The 19,602-nt window shown below is 47.6% G+C and overlaps 1 protein-coding gene across 1 annotated transcript in view; it reads left to right on the forward strand.

Annotated features, from left to right (window-relative positions):
• LOC137526173 (lactase/phlorizin hydrolase-like) overlaps nucleotides 1-19,602 on the forward strand; it is a 65,526-nt gene that overhangs the window by 33,310 nt on the left and 12,614 nt on the right. Inside the window, exons 14-17 of the mRNA XM_068247392.1 lie at nucleotides 6,388-6,587; nucleotides 9,136-9,242; nucleotides 10,724-10,858; nucleotides 11,368-11,588. Coding sequence (XP_068103493.1) covers nucleotides 6,388-6,587; nucleotides 9,136-9,242; nucleotides 10,724-10,858; nucleotides 11,368-11,588 — 663 coding nt within the window. The remainder of the gene's footprint in view (nucleotides 1-6,387; nucleotides 6,588-9,135; nucleotides 9,243-10,723; nucleotides 10,859-11,367; nucleotides 11,589-19,602) is intronic.

The raw sequence follows: 19,602 nt of genomic DNA on the forward strand, positions 1-19,602 counted from the left end.
CTAAAGTAGAGTGACCAGACGTCCCGGATTGCCCGGGACGCGTCCCGGATTCGGGGTCCGCTGTCCCAGGCTGCATGAGGTCCCGGGAAACGTCCCGCTTTTAGTAGCGGGACGTCCTGGCCTCGGGACTCTGGCCACTCTATTCTCATGAACTGGCAGCGGCGTCTATAGACGCCGTGCCAGTTCATTGCCCGCAGCCCCGCTCCAGCCTCCTTAGTCTTCCGGTGTTTTGACACCGGCAGGCGAGCATGGCTACTGCAAGATGGCTCCCGGAGCCCTGTACTGGAGACTATTTGTGTCTCCAGTACAGGGCTTCGGGCGCCATCTTGCCGTAGCCCTGTCAGCGCGGAACTCTGCAGGAGGAGGAAGGTGGTCCCGGGAGCAGCGCGCCAGAGGCCGGAGACTTCTGCCAGGTGAGTAAATGCTTTTTCCAGGTGAAATGTGCTCCCATTTTTTTCTGGTGAAATGTTTGCCTGCATTGCGTTTTTTTTTTATGGTGAAATGTTTGCCCACATTGCGTTTTTTTTCCTGGTGAAATGTTTGCCCGCATTGCGTTTTTTTTCTGGTGAAATGTTTGCCCGCATTGCGTTTTTTTTCTGGTGAAATGTTTGCCCACATTGCGTTTATTTTGTACTGACATGTTGCCCACATTGCGTTTATTTTGTACCGACATGTCTGCCCACATTGCGTTTTTTTTTTACTGACATGTTTGCCCGCATTGCGTTTATTTTGTACTGACATGTTTCCAGCATTGCGTTTATTTTGTACTGACATGTTTGCCCGCATTGCGTTTATTTTATGCTGACATGTTTCCAGCATTGCGTTTCTGTTGTGCTGACATGTTGCCCATTGCGTTTATTTTCTGGTGTCCGGGGTAACTGTTACTGCATTTATTATTTAATGGTCATAGATGGCTAGGTTTGCTGCTTTGTGGTTACGGTATACTATTAGCATCAAACAGTTTCTGCACACCCATGATGCAAAGTCTCGTTTGACCACATCATGGCGTAAACACTGCTTTCTTATGCCTCGCTGTTACATCATTACGTTAGCTCCGCCCATTCAATGTCATGGCCACGCCCACCCAGAGTCTTCGTCACTGCGCGCTCCTCAGTCCCCCCCACTTTGACGCGCCCCCCGCCCCCCTCCCCGTCCCAGGTTGGACCCACAAAAATCTGGTCACTCTACCTAAAGTCTTTTACTCTATCTAGGTAAAAAAGTAAACATCTCCTAACATCTAACTTATGCCACCTAACTTCCCTAGGATCCGTGGCATTTTTGCAAAAGGATGGCAATATGATTTCCTGCATCCTGTTGGATAGGGTAGCTACTTTTGGTAAAAATTCACTTGTTGTTTTCAAAACTACCCTGTCCTGGAGAACTAAACAAAATGGTTCAACCGAACTTAGAGCTTCCAGCTCACTTATCCTCCTCGCTGAGGTAATTGCTATCAAAAAAATTGTCTTCATTGTTAATAATCTTAACGAAATATCCCTTAATGGTTCAAACTCATCACTCATTAACATATTCAAAACTAAAGTTAAGTCCCATCTGGGATACGAACGTTTCCATACCGGCCTGGAACGTTCTACTGATTTGAAAAATCTTACAACTAAAGGTTCTAAGGCTAACCGCCTATTAAGAAAAACCAAAAGGGCTGCAACCTGCACTTTCAAGGTACTTAGCGCCAGCTTTTTTTCTATTCCATCTTGCAAGAATTCCAGAACTGTGGCCAGTCTATTGGATCTTAGACCTTTATCCTTCTTCCAACTACAAAATTTTTTCCAATATTTCAAGTAGATTGCCCTCGTCACATTCTTTCTACTGTTAAGTATAGTCTCTGTGACCCTGTCAGATAGACCTCTTCTTTTCAAGATTTGCCCCTCAGAAACCACGCTGTCAGCTGAAGATTGGGAATCTGAGTCCGCTCTCCTTCTTTTCTGAGGATGTTGAGTCTGTCTTTCAACTGTACTGGTTTGTCCACCAACATCGATTTTATCATCGGGAACCAGATACGTTTTGGCCAGTTTGGAGCAATCAATATCAGATACATTGCTGTTGATTTTAGCTTCTGTAACAGTATTGGTAATAGAGGTATTGGGGGGAAAGCATATGCCATGTGAAAGTCCCATCTCTGGGCCAACGCATCTACCCCTAAAGCACCTCTTGGGTCTAGCGAGAAAAACTGATTGCAGTGAGTATTCTCCCAGTTGGCAAACAAATCTATTTGTGGATGGCCCCATCTCTGTGTCAGCTCTTTGAATATTTTTGGACTTAGACTTAGTTCTGAATTTGACAGTTTCTTTCTGCTCAGGAGATCTGCCATAGTATTTAGCGAACCCTTGAGATGTACCGCTGAGATTGACTGTAGATTTTGTTCTGCCCAGTTCAATATCTCCAGTACTAGTGTTAGGAGTGGTTCCGATTTCGTGCCCCCCTGTTTGTTTAAATACATTACTACTGTAATGTTGTCTGACCGGATTTGGAGATGGTGGCCTCTTATTCTGTCTACTGTTTGAGTCAGTGCCTCCTTTACTGCCCGTAATTCTCGAAAGTTGGAGGATTGCGTCCTCACTTCCCTTGACCAGGTGCCCTGTAAACATATGCCTTCTATGTGGGCCCCCCAACCTGTGAGGCTGGCATCTGTCGTTAGTACTTTTGTTACTGGACACCTCCATAGACGACCACTTGTTAAATTGTCCTCCTGTAGCCACCAATTTAGGGACTGCTTGACAACTGTTGGCATAGAAAGAGTCCGATCCAGATCTGACTGGACTCCCTTCCAATTCTGCAGCAACCACTGCTGTAGTGGTCTTATATGCATCAGTGCCCAATATACTGCTGGAGCTGTGGAGGTTAAAAAGCCAATCAGCCTCATCACAAGTCTTATAGTTGTACTTTTTTCTCCCTGACACTGATGTATCAAAGTCTGGAGCTTTATTACCTTGTCCTGTGGCAGATATAATCTCTGGGACAGTGAATCTACTCTGAATCCTAAAAATTGGATTTCTTGCGTTGGAATCAGATTTGATTTTTGTCGATTCACTAGCCACCCTGTCTGTTCTAAGAGATCCATTACTGAACTCTTGTGGTCCTCCAGTTTGTGTATACTGTCGGCCACTACCAGCAAATCGTCCAGATAGGGTATTATAAGGATGCCCTTCAGATGTAAAGCCCCCACTATCTCCGCCATTACTTTTGTAAATATTCTGGGTGCTGAAGAGATACCGAATGGGAGACAGCAAAATTGAAAATGTTCTAGACCTGAACTTGTCTTCACAGAAAACCGAAGGAAAGCTTGAGATTCTTTTCTTATTGGGATATGCCAATAGGCATCTGTTAGATCGATATAGATCATAAAACAGCCTGGAGATAGAAGGTTTCGCATCGTAAAGACTGTCTCCATTCGGAATCTCTCGTACCTTATATAAGGGTTCAGAGGTTTGAGGTTTAGTATCAGCCGATACTTCCCCGTGGGCTTTTTTACCAAAAAAATTATTGAATAGAACCCTTGTTTCTCCTGATCTACTGGGACCTTGCATACTACTTCTCTTGCCAGCATATCCTGTACTATTTGTAGCATAGCGTTTTTTTCCTCTGGCACTCTGGGGGACTGAGTCATTAAAAATCGTTTGGGAGGAGATCTTGAAAATTGGATCTTGTACCCGTTTTCTATTAGGTCTAAAATGAACTTGTTCTTTGTCATTTCCTTCCAACCCAATAGAAATGTCTTTAATCTTCCTCCCACCTTGCTGGCGTCATGGTTTATCCTTACTTTCCGTTGTTCTAAACAACGGATTTTTCTTGGGGAACCCCCTATTGTTTGCCCAAGGCTTACGTCTCTGCTGTTCTCTGCCTTGTGTTTGTCTTCTCTGAAAAAATGGTTTCTTTTTAGGTTCAAATTTCCGTTTCTTGGGAAAAGTTGTCTTTTTACTGGTTGTACGCTCTAACACCTCCTGCAGTTGTGGCCCAAACAGTAAATCCCCAGAAAAAGGAAGGCTACAAGCCCTAGCCTTTGATGTCTGGCTACCATCCCATGTTTTCAACCATAGGTTACGTCTTGCATTATTTATAAGTGCTGTGGATTTTGCAGTTACTCTCAAGGATTCTGAGGCCGCATCAATCACATAATCGTTACCCCCTTCAACTACCTCAATTGCTTCTAGAATATCCTTTTTTGGTGCATCCTCATTCACCAACTTCTTTATTCTTTCTAACCATACAGACATGGTACGTGAAACGCAGGTAGTTGCTGCGGCTGGCTTAAAGTTAGTCGCACTAGCTGACCAGGCTTTCTTTAGTGAGAATTCAATCCTCTTGTCCCCTGGATCTTTTAAACGACCCAGGTCCTCAAACGCGAGTTCGTTATCTTTTTCTACCTGACTGAAAGCTACGTCCAGCTTGGGACATGACTCCCACAATTTAGCATCCTCTTCTGAGAATGGGAACCTTCTCTTAAATCCTTTTGAGATAAATAGTCTTTTCTCAGGTTCCTTCCACTGTAAAGATATTACATTTTTCATTGAGCTATGAACCGGGAAGCATAACTGTTCCGAAGGTTCCATGCCCAAATATAATTTATCGTGTAACGACTTCTCAGCTATCTTCCTTTGCGGTATGTCAAGGGTTGAGTAGATTGCTTTAAGCAATTCCTCCGTTTCTTCTGACGCGAATTTAAATCTAGAAGATGTAAATGCCTCATCAGTTTCCTCTTTACAGGAAGCAGTGTTATCTTCATTAATAATACTTGATATACATTTTTGGCATGATGCTTTCGGCCAGTGCAGTTGTAGAGGTTTATTACATAAAATGCAACTCCTGGGCCTATCAGAGCTATCAGACTCCATAGCATCCTAGAAAACATACAAATAATGCAATCAATACCGGATTCTCCTAAATGTTCCATACATGAGAATATTATATTGATAAATATCCAGCTGAATCAGCCACTATTTTACTAAGTCACAGAGATGAATAAGACCATCATGGTCAAAACATATCTAAGTCTGGATTACTGCATAATAATCCTTAATACATTGTGGCAAATAAGTGAACAAATGATTAAGTCTGTCTAGCTCTAAGGTAACATGCTATTATCTTACCCGAAAAACATGTGTTTAAATAGCATAATAATAACCCCCAATAACAGGGTATGCAGCAATGAATCAAAAACTGCCGTTTATCAGGTCTGCACATATACTTGCTTCCCTGCTCAGACCACCAGATCAGACAGCGGCAAATAATATCAGCCATCATCCGCATGTCAGACCTCCATGATCCAGCCAGCAACATCAGACCTCACAGATCAGACGGGCACTTGTCCTCCGACTCTGCCCCACTTACCTGATCTGCCGTCTTCTGTTTCGCGTCCATCTCCTCCAAGAACGCCACCGCATGTGGAGATGGACGCCGCAACCTCTAAACAGGCGCCCGACCCGGATCCGGAAGTGACGTCACCGGACGTGACATCACCGTGAGGGCGGAAGTTCCACATCCACAGCGCTAATGCCCTCGCCTCCGCCTGGACACGCTGCAATGTTTACCGCTCCTTCCCGAGGCCACCATTCCGCCTCCGCTTGGTGTCAGCCTCTTCCGTCGGGCGTATGGCCTCCGCCTTAGCTGTCTCCAAAGTCGCTCCCCTGGCTGCCGTGCACCTGCCGACTCCACCAAAGGCTTCCACAACCGTGGATACAGGTAACCTCCGACCAAACCAGGATAGGGCTACCCCACATACTAGTTCTTGGATGGCCTCAGCATTGCCTGGCTGCTGACCACCTTCCCTAGCTAGAGAGCTAGGTGTTTCCCGGAACAGGAAACACAAAGAACTGGCAGGTAGAGATTAGAGGTGGAACTTATAGAGAGCTAGATCTTTGTGTTTCCTGTTGGGGGCGGGCCTAAATCTCATATGTAGCACCTGTCCTGGAGGGTTATTTGAAAAAAAAGAGTTTTACTTACCTGGGGCTTCTACCAGCCCCCTGCAGCCACCTTGTGCAAGCGCCATCACGGAATGATCCTCCATTCCCCCACAGCGGCTGAGTTACGTTTTTGGTAATCCAGCCAAGTGGATGGTCACTGTGCGGCCACGCGGTCCACAATCACACCCTCGCCGCTGGGAGCGTCCTGCGCATGCGCAGTATGAGGGGGCTGCCCCTGCTAACTAAAACTCTTTTTTTTAGGTTCAATTTAGGTTTCCTTTAAGGTACTAGCAGAGACGACTTGTGGATAATGTACAGTATTCATATTTCTAGTATATGCAATAATTAGCTATACATGTAGTGTATGTTGGTTAGGTTGCCCAAAGTCCAGTTTATAAAGGCATAGAATCCATTTGTGCTGCAGAGGAACTTCTAATGGAACTGAATTTGTTTTGACTATAATCTCTTTAAGGCATCGCAAGGCCTGCCCGTTCACCTTATATTGTTGGGCATAACCTCCTGAAGGCTCATGCCGAGGCCTGGCATCTCTACAACAGCACCTACAGGCCCAGGCAAGGAGGCATCATCTCTATAACCATCAGCTCTGACTGGGCGGAACCAAGGAACCCGTACAAGCAGGAGGATGTGGAGGCAGCGCGGAGATACGTGATGGTATGAAGACAGGCAGTAACTATAGAAGGACACTTGTCCTGAGCTCATAACTTCTATAACTGTTTACTATTCGCCAACACTCACTGCAGGCCTCAGCTGGTCATGCATACTTTAGAGCAGGCTTACTCAACCAGGGTTCCTTGAGTACTGCAGGGGTTCTTTGGCATTTTCCCGCATTGTGTGTGTGTGTGTGTGTGTGTGGGGGGGGTCAGTTTAATAGAGAACATTATAATGGGGGGGGGGGGGGCACTGTAAAAAGAAGCACTATATTGGGGTCAGAATAACAATGAGCACATTAATAAAAAGCACTAGGATAAGGAGACAGTTTGAGTGGCAGTGTAATAAGGGGTAGTGACATAAACAGCCACACCTACTTTTAAAGACCGCCTCCTGCTAAATAAATGAGATCAGAAAAATGTTTGCAGGGGTTCCTTGCGATCCAAGCTATTTGCAGGGTCCCTTCAGTGTAGAAATGTTGAGAAAGGCTGCTTTAGGGCTGGTTCAGACGGACGTCTGCGTAGCGTCGCGTCTGGGGGCGTTGCGGCGGCTGCGCGGTCAGGCTTTCAATAGCCTTCGGTCGCGTCGTGATGCGGTCGCGTTTTTTTTTCCCCGTAGGGGAACATTAGCCGTTGCGGTTGGCCGCTCCCTGGAAGCTACATGTTGCTTCCAGGGGCAGCCCGAACGCTCGCGAAAATCGGGACCCGAACGCCGCGTTCGGGTAAAAGCGCGCAAAAGCTCGGTGTAAACGCTCCCATTCACTTGAATGGGAGCGTTTACCGCGACGGTCCGAACGCTTGCGGTAAACGCTCCGCAAGCGTCCGTCTGAACCAGCCCTTAGAGGTAAAGGGCCCCATTTACAACAGAGGCGATGGCGAGTGGTGCTCATTCCTTCCCGCCTCTTTCCTGCCGACGCCCAGTCCCTACAGTCATGGTGCCGCTTACACCACCTGATGGCACATGTAGAAAATGCATGGACATTTATTTCAAAGTAGTTAAGACAGGCGGCCCCATACACTTGTAATAAATAGGATTTGAAGAGGTACCGTAGTGACATATAGTAGAATGCAGGAAATGATTCAGGATACCCACTTTTACAATTATTTTTCTGGTGTCAGCATCAGAAACACCTCCTACATCTATACATTGCTGCATACTGATATGTAGCCACGCCATCTCAATGATGTTTAACCTAGGCTGTTTAGATTTGTATAACATTTTCATTAAATTTGCATGCAAGCCAGAATTATTCGTTTCTCATTGACCAACGCTAGTCATTTGTGCTCTCTGTGGTCCAAGAATTTCTAGAAAAGTACAGACAGTCAGGCGGATGGACTTACAACTCTCTCTGCTAAAATGATGACTTTGAAGATAACAATAAGTGCTCTTAAACCCCAAGTTTATAGCTCTTATCAATGGCAAATACTACTTCAAATATGTGTTTCAAAGTACAGTAATTTGAAGATCTGAACACAGAGATAGTGGATTACTGAAACTGGTTTGTTTATTAACTGCTTCTAAGCCAAGTCTTCAAAGAGAAAAGCCAATCTCAGGTTTGCGAGCCGTAGTGTAAGGATCCCCCCATATCAGCCAAGTAGTCAAGGGGGGCTGGTGGTCAGCGATAAGGGGTCTGCAGCAGGCCTCATGGAGAAGAGCAGAGTAGTGAATGGAGCATAGGAGAGGAATAACATACCTCTGCAGGCTCCACTGATGATCTACTTTCCTCCTAGGTGTTCCTGTCTCCATGACTACAGCGCCCTTTCTCGTCACGTGACCTGCAGGTTACGTAAAGAGAGACAGTGCTGTAATAATAGCGATGGGGACACAGAGAAGTTAGATCATTGGTGGAGCCTGCAGAGGTATGTTACTTCTCTCCTGAGCTCCACACTCTACTCTGCATATAGAAGGGGGGGCCCTCTTGCTACCGATACTGGGTGTCTACTACTTATACTGATGAACCCCTCTTCCTGCCTATACTGGGGGTCTACCTATACTGAGGGCCCCTCTTGCTAGCTATACTGTGTGTGTGTGTGGGGGGGGGGAACTTATACTGAGGGCCCCTCCTGCTACCTATACTGGGGGAAGCTACCTCTGGCTACCAATCACAAAGGCTACCTAAAATTGGTATGTGTGGTGATTAAGGGGGGGGGGGATTTTGGGGTGTGCCCACAAAGTTATTTTTTTGTGGAGGGGGGGAGGAGGGACCAAAATTTTGCTATGAGGCCTCATTATTTCTAGATAAGCCCCTGATTTTGAGGGTTTGCAGGTAAGAAGTAGCTTGATTGCTTTGTCCTTATGTCTACATGAAGACTGGTTCCCGGAGGCAGAAGAGCAGAACTCCCAAATGAATTCTTGAATTTGAGAAGTTCAGTTTCGGGGGGTTTGTTGGTCTGGCCGCCCTAATATGATGAGAGCTAAAGTCTGCCTGTCATTCAGAGGTTATCCCACACAGTGACTCCTATGGAAGTAACATTCTCCCATTTCTCTTTCTATATCCCACACAGTGACTCCTATAGAAATACCATTCTTCTGTTTCTCTCTCCCTGTCTAGTTTTATGGAGGATGGTTTGCCCATCCAATCTTCAAAGGTGACTACAACGAAATAATGAAAAAACGGGTACAGGAAAGAAGCGATGGTCAGAGCCTTGCGGAATCTAGGTGAGGACTGGTAAAGAACATTCAAGGACCACAAATGCAAAAAATTGTAAAATGTATAATACATGTGACATGAAGATTTTTACAGTCTACTTTAAAGGACAGCAACATAGCAGAAACATAGTTCACAGTTAAGTGTACTCTTGGGGAAATATACATCTTATAAGTATGTGTACATATGTATTCCGCACCGCGTAATATGTTGGCGCTTTATAAATACAATAAATACACTTTTCATTTTAAAATTTTTCATGAAGTGAAGTGGGAGGGTCTCTAGACTGCAATGGCTGCATCCCTGTAACTAGACCTCAGTGCAGTTTCAACTTAATGTGAGTTTTGAAAAATTCTTATCTGGCCGCAAATCAAAATCTAATGTGAATCTTTAATAGTATTACATAAAAAAAAAGACTGCTGACTATCCTTATGGCAATTTTAACCAGGAACTGTAATCAAAGCTGATATCCCATTTACCATGAGAAATCGTTACCTTTTCTCGAATAGATCATCAGGGGGGCTGTATGGCTGATATTGTGGTAAAACCCCTGCCACAGTGTGATGTCAGGACCTAGGTCCTGAGAGTTTCCTGTCTGTGAACAGTGTTGCATTGTGGGCCTTCCAACTGCCAAGCAACCAGTTTCTATCTATCTATCTATCTATCTATCTATCTATTTTTATTTTTATTTATTTGTTGTATTTATAAAGCGCCAACATATTACGCAGCGCTGGACATTAATTTAGGTTACAGACAATATTTAGGGGTGACAAACAGCAATATGACAATACAGGAATACAAGAAAACCAGATCACACAGCACAGTATGAGTACAAGGTAATGCTTAGTCACTGGATGGAGCATGGAGATCACACAGCATAGTATGAGTACAAGGTAATGCTTAGTCAGTCACTGGATGGGAGCATGGAGTTAGGCAAGTTAGGTTCACTCAAATGCATAGCATGGGTGCACAGTAATAGAGGTGCATGATCAGGTAGGACACAAAAGGAGTGAGGACCCTGCCCAAAGGCTTACAATCTAGAGGGAGAGGTAGGGACACGAGAGGTAGGGGACCAGAGTTCGGCTGTGGGTTTAGAGCAATTGTGAGGGGTGGTAGGCAAGAGTGAAAAGGTGAGTTTTGAGGGCCTATCTATCTATCTATCTATCTATCCAAAAACATTTTATCCTATCCCATTGTTAGGGGATGTGGTTATAGATAATGACAATTGGTGTTGTCTGTTTTGTTTTTTTTCATGTCTGCCAGCAGTAAAGATGATGACCTGCAGGCTGAATGTGTATCAAACAACATGAATGAATTACATGGCGATCATCAATCATTTCTTGATCTCTTTTCTATTTTTGAACTCCTGTCTTTGCAATGTATTGATTTACTTTCGTCCCCTTTTCACAAAAGTTCCTCTGTAAGTAGAACACTAAGATCGGCATACATTGTTCATCAGTAACATAGAATTTTGGCCTTCAATTCCTAACAGGCTTCCAAAATTCACAGAAGCGGAAATACAGAGGATTAAAGGAACGTACGATTACTTTGGCTTCAATCATTACACCACAGTGCTGACCTTTCCTCTCAATTCACCCGCGGGACTGCAATCATATGACAGCGACAGGTAGGAAATACCAAGGGGAAATTTAACTTCTACTCACCATATCCTGTTCAACAGCTCACCAAATGCCTATAAAGAGATGAGCAGGAAATTCCTCAGTGTACTTGGTCCACCCCCAGTGGTGACGCTACACTGGGGCACTGGCCCCCCTTGGGGATCACTGTACCTCCCTAAGTCCCCCCCTTCCTGCTCAGAAACATACAGCTAACTGCTGAAATAGTTAGTCTTAATTTTATCACCTGAAATAGGCAAAAAATATCTAAAGCTAACCATACAACCATTAATTTTGGTTACCTGAATGGGCCCCACCAGCCAGTCATGGTGCCCCCCCCCCCAAAAAAAAAATTAAAGCTGGAGCCACCACTGTCCACCCCACATCAGATTTGATGGCTTTGTGCTGTTTAAGTTCCCCACAGAGTCTTATTGTGGGCTGTTACATAAAAGTCAACTTTTACGAAGTTTGTACAAATGAAAATCAACAAATAAGGTGATACAGAATTTTTTTGCCCTAGGGGCGTGGGCACCATGGAAGACCGAAGCTGGCTCGGCTCTGGCTCCATCTGGCTTAAAGTGACTCCATTCGGCTTCCGGAGAATACTGAACTGGATTAGGGATGAGTTCAACAACCCTCCTATTTATATAACGGAGAATGGAATATCTGAGCGAGGAACAAACCTGAACGATGTATGGCGGATGCACTACTTTGAGAAATACGTCAATGAGGCCCTAAAAGGTAAGATGGACTCAGGGATGCTCGGATGTGCCTCATCCACGAATTCGGCAATCCGCGTGGTTGCAAAAAAAAATCCGCATTCGGCCCCGCCGCATGCGGATTTTCGTCCACGTCCACGCAACCACGCGGATTTTCTGCCGTGAATGGCGTAATCACGCGTGGATTCTCGCCCGGAGGTGGATTTTCTTTTAACGTTAATAACAAAGCCCCCATACATGCTACAATCCCCCAAATTGCATGGATTATCGAGGTGATAAGGGGCAACATAACTTCAACATAAAAAATTCCCCCAATTTTTTTTTTTTTTTTAATGGCTTTTAAAGACAAATCACCACTGTAAATGGGGCTATTAATTGGTAATACGTGGTTTTAAAAAGGGATATACGCGTTAAGCAATCAAAGAGGTGAAGGCGCGTTCCAATGGCACTTGGCGGCGAAGGTACCGTTGGAGGAGGATGAGTGGCTGACGCCAAAAAGGCCCCAGAGAGGTTTTTGTAATTTTTTTTTTTTTTGCAGCAATTAGCAATGACATCGCAGCAGAGTTGTCAGTGGACACGGGCAGTGTGAACGCAGAGTGCAGTGGTGGTAGCGACTGAGTCAGGAGAAGGACTATGCGGGCGGTCAGTTCAGCAGCACAGAAGGACCACGGCAACATACTGGTAGTAGTAGTAGCAGCACAGCGTCATAGTGCTGGCCAAAAAATTAAATGCACCCGGTGACCCGGGCAGTGTGAACGCAGACAGAGTACATTGGTGGAAGTGAGTGAGTCAGGAGGAGGAGGACAATGCGGGCGGTCAATTCAGCAGCACAGAAGGACCATGGCAACATACTGGTGGTAGTAGTAGCAGCACAGCGTCATAGTGCTGGCCAAAAAATTAAATGCACCCGGTGACCCGGGCAGTGTGAACGCAGACAGAGTACATTGGTGGAAGCGACTGAGTCAGGAGGAGGAGGACAATGCGGGCGGTCAGTTCAGCAGCAGCAGCACAGAAGGACCATGGCAACATACTGGTGGTAGTAGTAGTAGCACAGTGTCATAGTGCTGGCCAAAAAATTAAATGCACCCAGTGACCCGGGCAGTGTGAACGCAGAGTGCAGCAGCGGGAAGCGACTGAGTCAGGAGGAGGAGGACAATGCTGGCGGTCAGTTCAGCAGCAGCAGCACAGAAGGACCATGGCAACATACTGGTGGTAGTAGTAGCAGCACAGCGTCATAGTGCTGGCCAAAAAATTAAATGCACCCGGTGACCCGGGCAGTGTGAACGCAGACAGAGTACATTGGTGGTACCGTGGTAGCGACTGAGTCAGGAGGAGGAGGAGGACAAAGCGGGCGTTCAGTTCAGCAGCAGCAGCACAGAAGGACCATGGCAACATACTGGTGGTAGTAGTAGCAGCACAGCGTCATAGTGCTGGCCAAAAAATTAAATGCACCCGGTGACCCGGGCAGTGATAACGCAGACAGAGTACATTGGTGGAAGCGACTGAGTCAGGAGGAGGAGGACAATGCGGGCGGTCAGTTCAGCAGCACAGAAGGACCATGGCAACATACTGGTGGTAGTAGTAGTAGCACAGCGTCATAGTGCTGGCCAAAAAATTAAATGCACCCAGTGACCCGGGCAGTGTGAACGCAGAGTGTAGTAGCGACTGAGTCAGGAGGACAAAGCAGGCGGTCAGTTCAGCAGATCAGAAGGAGGACCATGGCAACTTACTGGTAGTAGTACCATAACACTAAAAAATTAACCAAGGTAGGCACGAGGCAGGTAGTAACTGTCTTTATAAAGGCAGGCATAGTTAACAACAGCACATGCAGCAGCCACTTCATGTCCCCCTGTGTCCGACAATAGGGGCCAGGAACTCACCTTCCACCCAAGCCTGGTTGATTTTCAGGAAGGCGAGTTTGTCCACAGAGGCGTGGGAGAGCCGAGAGCGCTTCTCTGTGACCACGCCACCGGCCGCACTAAAGCATCTCTCTGAGAGGACACTGGAAGGAGGGCAGGATAGGAGTTCCAGGGCGTACTGGGAAAGCTCGCTCCAGATGTCCAGTCTCTTGACCCAGTACTCCAAGGGGTCCACGGGGCTGTCGGTGTCATTGAGCCCGCTGGATGACCCCATATAGTCAGACACCATGGTGGTCAGTCGTTGCTTGTGCTGGTTGGTGGTGGATGCTGTGGCGGGCACCTCTGTTCTGGGCTGCTGCACTGCATACAGGCTCTTGCTTAGGCTCTTCAGGTCTCCAGGGCGCCAGTTGCTGCTGCTGCTGCTGCTGGTGGTTGTTGTTGTGCTGCTAGTGGCAATGGCAGGCACCTCTTGCTGGCTTGGCAGAGCAGTTACAGTGGGGGTGGAAGGCTGGGGGAATGCTTCCAGTAGTCTGCGCACAAGGGCCTCCTTCAACTCCCTTGTGCGTTGCTCGGTGGTGGATGGCGTCATTAAGTCTCCCAGCTTCCCCTTCAGACGGGGATCAAGCATCAAGGTAATCCAGATGTCCTCCCTTGAACACATCTGGATCACCCGGGGGTCCCTGCGAAGGCAGCGCAACGTGCACAGCCATGGGAAACAAGTGGGCCCTGCCAGCAAGATCTTCCTCGTCCTCGCCATTGTCCCATAACGCATGCCTGTCCTCTTCCTGTGCCATGTCGTTGTCCTCCTCAAAACCGCCATCCACGTACAACGCCTGCTGCACTCTGCTCCTCCTCCTCATTCAGGTTAGGGACCTCCAGCTCTTCCACTACCTGCTGTAAGCCCTCCTCTGAGCTGGACTGTGCTGCCATCTGCTCCTGTTCTTCCAACTGCCTCAGGGCTTCATCCCCATGCTCAATTAAATGGTCCATTGCCTGCTCCAGTAGACAAACCAAGGGCACCCACTGGCACACAGAGGCCCGCTCCTCACTGACCATCTTGGTTGCCTCCAGGAAGGGACTCAGCACCAGGCATACTTGCTGCATTAGTGTCCACTGAGTGGCAGTAATCATGGGGACCTGCTGGTTGCAGGGGACACTTGGGTCTAGCATGTAGGCCCTAAGAGCCAGCCTGTGCTGACACAGCCGCTCCAACATGGCCAGAGTCGAATTCCAGCGAACTGGCATGTCGATGATCAGCCGGTGTTGTGGCCTTCCATACTGCTGCTGTAAGGTGGACAAGAGTGCAGAGGCAGTGGCTGACAGGCGGAAAAAGCGTACCACCGCCCGGGCATCCTGCAGCAGCTCGCTCATCCCCTGGTAGGTGCGCAAGAAACGCTGCACCACAAGATTGAGCACATGGGCCAAGCAGGGGATGTGCTGGAGGTTTCCCTGCTGCACTGATGCCACCAGGTTGGCCCCGTTATCGGCTGCCACATACCCCACTTCCAGGCCTCTGGGGGTCAGCCACCTCCGCTCCTGCTTCCTGAGGGCGGCCAGGACGTTGGTGGCCGTAAGCCTCTCCTTCCCCAGGGTCACCAATTTTAAAAGGGCTTGGCAGTGCCGAGGCTTGGCGCTGCTGCTGCCAAGGCGGGCTTGCTTTCCGGGTGCAGAGGGAGTGTCGTGACAGGACCCTTCTGCATCTCCCCTGATCCCGCGTGGTGGCACCACTAGCTGGGCTGATGCGCTCTTGTCCTCCCTCCCTACCATCAGTGTCACCCAGTGGGCCGTAAAGGACAGGTAGCGACCTGTCCCAAATCTGCTACTCCACGAGTCCATGGTCACGTGGACCCGCTTGCCCACAGATTAGTCCAGGGAACGGGCCACGTTTTCCACCGCAAACTTGTGGAGTGCTGGGATCGCGCTCCTGCTGAAATAGTGGCGACTGGGGACTTGCCACTCGGGGATGCCAAATTGGAGCAGCGTCCACATGGCGCTCCCCTCCTGCACCAGGGAGTAGGCAAGCAGATGTGATGCCATGGCCCGGGCCAGCAAGCCATTTAGTTTGCGGATCCGCCTGTGGCTTGGAGGCAGAGGCTTGGATGCAGGGGAGACAGAGGAGAGAGACGAACACTGGCTGCCAGCCTCAATGTCTGTGTCCTGAGTAGCCGAGGTGGAAGAGCGCTTGCGTGCTACTACTGCTGCTGCTGTGGGGGATTCACGACCCTGAGGGAGGGATGATGCTGCTGCGCTGGTGGGCCTTCTGCTCTCAGGAACCCCTACCAGCAGTGCCTGCTTCCTCTTAAAGTCCGCATACTCGCGGCAGTGGCGGCTTCTCAGGTGGCCCTGGAGGGATGAGGTACCCATCTTGCTCAGACTTTTCCCACGGCTCAATCTTTTGCTGCATAACCTGCACAACCTTTTGTCATCAGTACATTCGTCAAAGCAATCCCACACTGGTGACTTTAATTTACTGCGGCCCCCACTAGCAGAGGGTGCAGCGGAACAATGTGTGGTAGTAGTTGCCGAGGGTTGCATGGTGGTGGTGCCGGCTGAAGCAGTGTCCTGTCTACTTCCTCCACGCCCACTGCTGCCGATGCCCCTGCCCGACATATGGCGATATCCTTGCCTAGGCCGAGGTGACTCGTCATCCTGCTCTGACCATTCTTCCACGGACTCAGCAGGCTGCACATAGTTAGGGTCCACAACGTCGTCATCATCAGCAGCATCATCATAATCCAGCTCTTCCTCTGACTCCCCCGCCTCCTCTTCTGTCCCTACATCCCCAGACACAGACCCCTCTTCTTCATCACCAGAACTCAACAACGCTTGTGATTGTGGCCCGATCTCAATCTCTGCCACATCAGTCCCCAGTAAGTCCTGAGCTTCTTGCATCAGCAGGTTCCCAGATGCCGGACTGAGGGACAGAACGCTGTCATCCTGGGAGGGCTGCTGACCAGTGGGTGCTGGGGTGGATGATGTCACAACAAGCGTGGGACGTTGGCTGCTGCTGCTGCTTGAAGTGGTGCTCACAGTAGAGGTCTGGGAGGAAGTCATGATGTCCATGAGTACGTCAGGTTCCATTTGCTCAACCACCACACGGGGACCAGAAACTTTAAAATATTTGGACAATGGCGTCCGCTGACTCAGCCCAGGCTTTGCTGCCCCCCTTTCTGCTGCATCACGACCACGTACAGCTGGGCGTCCTCTCCCTGGATGTGGAGCAGTCCCAGAAGTGGCTGAGGCAATTGAACTCCCTTTCCTCTCACCCCGTGAAACCCTGCCAGACATGTTGCTAGTAATGAATCACTGGATGCAGTGGGCACAGTACAAGGTCACTGAAGGATGCAGTGGGCACAGCAGTGGGCACTGGATATACAACTAGGTCACTGAAGGATGCAGTGGGCACAGTACAAGGTCACTGAAGGATGCAGTGGGCACAGTAGTGGGCACTGGATATACAACTAGGTCACTGAAGGATGCAGTGGGCACAGTACAAGGTCACTGAAGGATGCAGTGGGCACAGCAGTGGGCACTGGATATACAACTAAGTCACTGAAGGATGCAGTGGGCACAGTACAAGGTCACTGAAGGATGCAGTGGGCACAGCAGTGGGCACTGGATATACAACTAGGTCACTGAAGGATGCAGTGGGCACACAAGGATGTCACACTGTGTAATGAGATGCTTATATGCCAGCGAGCGAGCAGTGGGCACTGGGCACGGCAGAAGGTCACTGACAGAATTAATGAACAGCGCTGGCAGAGAGTGGCGGCGCCGGTGGTGTGACTGGCTGCCTGCAAATAGTACAAGTGTATAACTGTCACTGGAATATACAAGTGAACACTGCAGCTGCACTAACCTGCCTGCCTGCACTACACACAGATAATCCCCACTCCCACTACACTGACTACACTGCAGCACTGAACCTGCCTGCACTACACACAGTTAAATAATCACTAGACTCCCACACTCCCACTACACTACACTGACTACAACTAACTCTCTCTCTCTCTCTGTGGCTGGGAATTTAACCTAGGTCTCAGTGTGTGGTAAGTAACTGACTTAACCGCTATACCACCAACACCACTACATACTGAAGCCAGCCTAGCATGTACCATTATGATCAATCCAAGAGAAAAAGTAGCGTGCTTAAGGATTTGTAGCATGTCAAAAGCCAACTCACCGTGGCTGGGAATTGAACCCAGGTCTCAGTGTGTGGTAGGTAACTGACTTAACCGCTATACCACCAACACCACTACATACTGAAGCCAGCCTAGCATGTACCATTATGATCAATCCAAGAGAAAAAGTAGCGTGCTTAAGGATTTGTAGCAGGTCAAAAGCCAACTCACCGTGGCTGGGAATTGAACCTAGGCCAGGAATTGAACCCAGGTCTCAGTGTGTGGTAGGTAACTGACTTAACCACTATACCACCAACAACACTACATACTGAAGCCAGCCTAGCATGTACCATTATGATCAATCCAAGAAAAAAAGTAGCATGCTCAAGAATTTGTAGCATGTCAAAAGCCAACTCACCGTGGCTGGGAATTGAACCCAGGTCTCAGTGTGTGGTAGGTAACTGACTTAACCGCTATACCACCAACAACACTTAAGCCAGCCTAGCATGTACCATTATGATCAATCCAAGAGAAAAAGTAGCGTGCTTAAAGGAAAACTGTAGTGAGAGGTATATAGAGGCTGACATATTGATTTCCTTTTAAGCAATACCAGTTGCCTGGTTATCCTGCTGATCCTCTGCCTCTAATACTTTTAGCTATAGCCCCTGAACAAGCATGCAGCAGATCAGGTGTTTTTGACATTTTTGTCAGACCTGACAAGATTAGCTGCATGCTTGTTTCTGGTGTGATTCTGGAGGCAGATAGCTCAGCAGGGCTGCCAGGTAGCTGGTATTGCTTAAAAGGAAATCAATATGGCAGCCTCCATATACCTCTCACTACAGTTCTTCTTTAAGGATTTGTAGCATGTCAAAAGCCAACTCACCGTGGCTGGGAATTGAACCCAGGTCTCAGTATGTGGTAGGCAACTGATTTAAACACTATACCACCAACACTAAGCTGAACCAAAAATATGGGCTACAAAGGGGCGCCCATTTGTAGCTGAATAAAAAATATGGGCTATAAAGGGGCACCCTTTTGTTGTCCAATCAAAAACCTTATAGCTAAAAAAAACTCAGGAGCCCTTTTCACCACAGTGTAACCCATATTTAAAGAAATAACATTGAAGTCTATGGAGGAGCCCTTTTAATACAGATGGCTGAGGAGCCCTTTTTAACTGATTCCCTTTCCCCCCCCCATGATCTGAAGAATAACAACTATCTGGCAAGTTAAAGAGAAACCGTAACCAAGAATTGAACTTCATTCCAATCAGTAGCGGATACCCCCTTTTCCGTGATAAATCAAACGGATCATCAGGGGGCTCTGTATGACTGATATTTTGGTGAAACCGCCCCCACAGTGTGATGTCAGCCCTGTTGCATTGTGGGAAATAACAGCTGTTTACAATACAACTGCCAAAAAAAGCAAGAAGCATCTCCTTACACTGACATCACCTACCAGCAGTAAAAATGTCACCATGTGATAAATGTCAGAATGTAAAACAGGGAGAGGAAAGTTTTTACAATGGGCAAACACTGACTAAATGATTTATATATACATATTGTAAAAATGAAGCACTTTTTTATTACATTATTTTCACTGAAGTTCCTCTTTAAAGAGGTAATCAGCTGGGGAGAGAAAGAAGGGAAAACTGATTAGATCCGAAACTACTGAGAAGCACTACTTTGTTCCCTGACTTGCTCTGCCGGCTTCACACTTGCTTCACTTCTTTGCGGGCTGGAGACCATCTCTGAATTGCCATCCCATACGAGTCGTGTGTGTGTGTGTGTGTGTGTGTGTTACACCACAATCGGATGTGAAGGGGGAAAGGTGTTGCAGTTTTACATGAAATACTTCTGGCTGGTTTTTGCATCAGTGTTTCCTTTCTGCTATTGGACATACAACAAGCCCGGAGTTTCCTTCATGTTTGCACTGCAATGGATGTGAGGTTCTATCCACCACCGACACAAGCAAAAAAAAAAAAAGTTAAAACGATATTTTGCGGGGGTTTTTTTGTCCGCAACAATAAAATGATAAATAACATTTAGCGTGTCTGATT

This window comes from Hyperolius riggenbachi, chromosome 7 (assembly GCF_040937935.1).
Source record: "Hyperolius riggenbachi isolate aHypRig1 chromosome 7, aHypRig1.pri, whole genome shotgun sequence".
Lineage (NCBI taxonomy): Eukaryota > Metazoa > Chordata > Amphibia > Anura > Hyperoliidae > Hyperolius > Hyperolius riggenbachi.